The sequence below is a fragment of the Pezoporus wallicus genome, unplaced genomic scaffold, assembly GCF_028554395.1.
Source record: "Pezoporus wallicus isolate ANWC-B61680 ecotype Strahan unplaced genomic scaffold, APGP_CSIRO_Pwel_v1 contig_10986, whole genome shotgun sequence".
Taxonomy (NCBI): Eukaryota; Metazoa; Chordata; class Aves; order Psittaciformes; family Psittacidae; genus Pezoporus; species Pezoporus wallicus.
This window is the reverse complement of record NW_026643039.1, coordinates 8429-11580: the sequence shown is the minus strand read 5'-3', so window position 1 is coordinate 11580 and position 3152 is coordinate 8429. Positions and strand designations below refer to the sequence as shown.

The 3152-nt window shown below is 55.5% G+C and overlaps 1 protein-coding gene across 1 annotated transcript; it reads left to right on the top strand.

The window, feature by feature from the left end:
- The first annotated feature begins 412 nt into the window (after positions 1-412).
- Positions 413-2594, top strand: LOC130592297 (coiled-coil domain-containing protein 81-like). The gene is made up of 5 exons (XM_057396527.1): positions 413-724; positions 1176-1237; positions 1391-1544; positions 1914-2170; positions 2486-2594. Exons 1-5 carry the CDS (start codon positions 652-654, stop codon positions 2573-2575), a joined length of 636 nt encoding a protein of 211 aa, XP_057252510.1. The 5' UTR covers positions 413-651; the 3' UTR covers positions 2576-2594.
- The last annotated feature ends 558 nt before the right edge of the window (positions 2595-3152 follow it).

Genomic DNA, 3152 nt, shown 5'->3' with positions numbered 1-3152 from the left:
CAAATCTTATGCTATTTTATCAACTTTTGAAAGAGAGAGCCTTCACAACGATCTTCCTTTCAGATGTGGATTTTTATGGGTTTTGTTTGGTTTTGGCTTTGCTTTTCTGGTCCAGAGCGTAACTGGGGCAATCCCGGGAAAAAAAAAAAAAAATCTCATTCGTTCATTTACGTTGGGCTTCATCCCATAAAAAAGGAGAAAGTTATGCTGCTTCTGTTACATCAGTACTGAATCTCTTCCTTAATGACATAGCTGGTGGGATTGAGGGTGCCCTTAGCAAGTTTGAAGGTTCCACCAAGCTGAGCGCTTGGAATTTTTGGCCAAACACAGGTGGTGCTGTGAGGTGGTGGGTCCCTGCAGCCACGTGTGACGTCACATGACATCACAGTGGGATACCCACAGCACAGCAAAACATTCTGTGCCCACTTTGGTAACTGGCCACATTGCCCAGGGAGGCCTGGACAACGCCGGGGCTGCTCTTGCCAGCACTCTGATCCGCAGGAGCTGCCCAGCTGCACGGAGGAGGCGAGGGGAGGCTGCGGGAGAGCGTGGCAGAGTGACACGCAGTGAAGTGCTGAGGAGAGAAGCCCAGCAGTTCTGCAGCAGGAACAGCACCTCTTGCCCAGCTGCTGCCGAGCAGGGGGGGCAAGGATGATGAAGTATCTGCTCTTTAAAGACTTGGGGCCTGATGACCTCCCAACCCTGAAGCAGCTGACCACCAATGGTAAGGCCCTGGCAGTGCTCTTCCAGGAGCGCTCTCAGAGCCAGGATGATGCAGAAGCCCTGCGGATAATGTGGAAACTCTAAGGCTGGGGTGTAGCAGGGTCTTCTGGAGGGGACCGGTGGCTGCAAGGAGCACCCTGCCTGCAGGTGCCCTGGGCCTTGGGAGTGGCTTTGGCAGCCCAGGCGTGTAGCCACTGACTGTGTCAAAGGGCAGGATCCCCTTCCCCAACACACTCCAGATGTCTGACATTCCTGTCCTGGGCACAGGGCGGACAGCTTGGAGGCTGGGGGCTGTCAAGAACACATCTGGGTAGCCCCACCGGTGCAAGTGATTGCTCAGGGCGAGAGGTGCTGCCCTGCACTCACTCCACTGCACTACTCAGTGGGTAGGGGTGCTGGATGTTGGCTGTTGCTGACTCAGTGCATGGCATTGCCTTTCCTTTGCTTTGTAGAAATCTGCAAGATATGGGCTGGCACATCTAAGTACATCCGGAAACAGCTCTTAGAGAAGAAGGTGAGCTTTGCCTCCTGCCCATGCCCCCTCCTGCCCCTCCAGGTCCCCAGAGCAGGGGCTCTGGTACCATCCCCAGGGGTACACGAGTCACCGAGCAGCCTTCCCACTTCTGCACACTCTGCCAGTGCTCCCTCTTCTTGCTTGTGTTTTCAGGCAGTGGATATCGGAATTGGAACATTTGCACTTGTCCTCGTGCATGCCAGGGTGGGAGAGGACAAGGTTTTGCCTGTTGAGAGACCTGTGTTCCAGCTGTGCCGGTTTATGAAGATGTTTTACAAGCTGAAGTGTGCAAAGACCAAAATTCCTAGTAAGATGACGGGTGTTTCCTCTGTAGAGCCCTTGCATTTGTCTTGGTGCTCACATCTCTGTGACATGGCTTAGCAACGGCTCTTCCAAACCGGAGAGAGCTGAGCGTGGGCACATGTACGGCAGCCCGGCACCCTGCCTCTCCCTGGGAAGCCAGCCTCTCAGCTCACACTACACTCCAGCTGGTTGCTCGCAGCAAGAGGCAAGGCCTCTCTGTGCCTTCTGTTCCTCAGGTCCATGCTGGATACATGGCCAAAGCTGAGAGGGGACTGCGCTCTGGCAGAGTGTTGCCCGAGGGATGGGCACAGACAGCAGGCACTGAGCTGAACTGTGGTGGGAGTCACTTGGTTGCTTTGTGCTTGTTTCCCAGAAGAGACACCATTCGTTCAGCTGGACTTCAAGCAGATTGGGGCAGACACCCGCTTCCGCCCAGGAATCGTGGAGCAGTGCATACACGAGACCCTGCTTTTCTTTGCTGGGGCCATCCGAGACAAGAGGGAGGTGGAGTTCTCCTTCAGGAGCATTGGCATCCTTGCTGTGCGAAGAAGTGTGGTCAGCATGACCTTCTTTGAGGACTGCTTGCTGGAGCTGGATGCCACAGGGAACATGGAGGCAGCTCTTCTCGGGGTGAGCTTGTCATTTCTCCAGGACTCCTCTTCATAGCTGTGCTGCAAGGCTGGCAAAGCTGTCTCCTGACACTTTCTCTTGGCTGCCATCACCTTCATTGCCACCTGGCCTAGACACGCTCTTGATGAGCTAGGCCAGTTCTCGGTAGCATCTTGGCCCCTTCAAGGGAGGGATTAATGACATCAAGGCAGAAGGTGGTGCGAGGCTTTCTGAGAGGCAGGCATTGTGTCTTTAAGCGGTGAAATGGTTGGCCACCTTTGTGAACAACCCGCACGTGCCCTGGGCGTCTGCTGATGTGCCTCTGTCCCCTTGCAGAACCCCAAGATGATGAAGATAGTGGCCTTTGCTGGCAAAAACAATTACAGCCGGGTCAGTCAAGACGGGGTCATCGTGCTGCCAAGGTGAGCAGAACGGCTTCTGCAGTGGTCAACAGCTTCTGCAAGTGACTCAGCCTCTGCTGTGGGACACTCTCTTGCCGAGGCTCTTCTCCTACCCAACTTAGGCAAGCCCAGTTTCCTGATCCACTCACTGCTCATTCCTCCCTGGCTTGGAGAAGGCAGACAAAGTGGCCAGCCTGCTCTCAATGTGACCTGAGAGAGTGTGAAAGGCAGGCAGGTCTGTGGAGCTGCAGGCAGGGTGTGTGTGATGGGATCATCAGCTCTTTGGCAGGAAGGCAAGGGGAGAAGTGGCAGAGGCTGATGGAGACTGTGGGGCCCTTCAGGTCACACAGAGAGCTGCGTCCTGCAAGGATTTGGCAGTGGCTCTCAACGATGCCTGCCAGCAGCTTACTGGCTTCAGCCCCTAGGGAGCATGAAGCCCTTTCTCCCAGCTGGCGCCTTCTTGTTTCCAGGCTTGTTGTGATCCCCCACCAAGCGTTGGACCGTGCCATGCCTCTGAAGCCCAGGAGAGAATCAGCACCTTGGGGAAAGGGTGCCCGCAGAGGTAATGTCCCAGCCGAGTGCTAGCCGGGTGCCGTAGGTGC

What these genes read in the sequence shown, in the direction of transcription:
- LOC130592297 (XM_057396527.1), top strand. Translation starts at nt 652, where the DNA reads ATGATGAAGTATCTGCTCTTTAAAGACTTGGGGCCTGATGACCTCCCA. An exon ending in AACAGCTCTTAGAGAAGAAG is followed by an intron (nt 1,238 to 1,390) that starts GTGAGCTTTGCC and finishes TTGTGTTTTCAG; the next exon opens with GCAGTGGATATCGGAATTGG. An exon ending in TGCAAAGACCAAAATTCCTA is followed by an intron (nt 1,545 to 1,913) that starts GTAAGATGACGG and finishes CTTGTTTCCCAG; the next exon opens with AAGAGACACCATTCGTTCAG.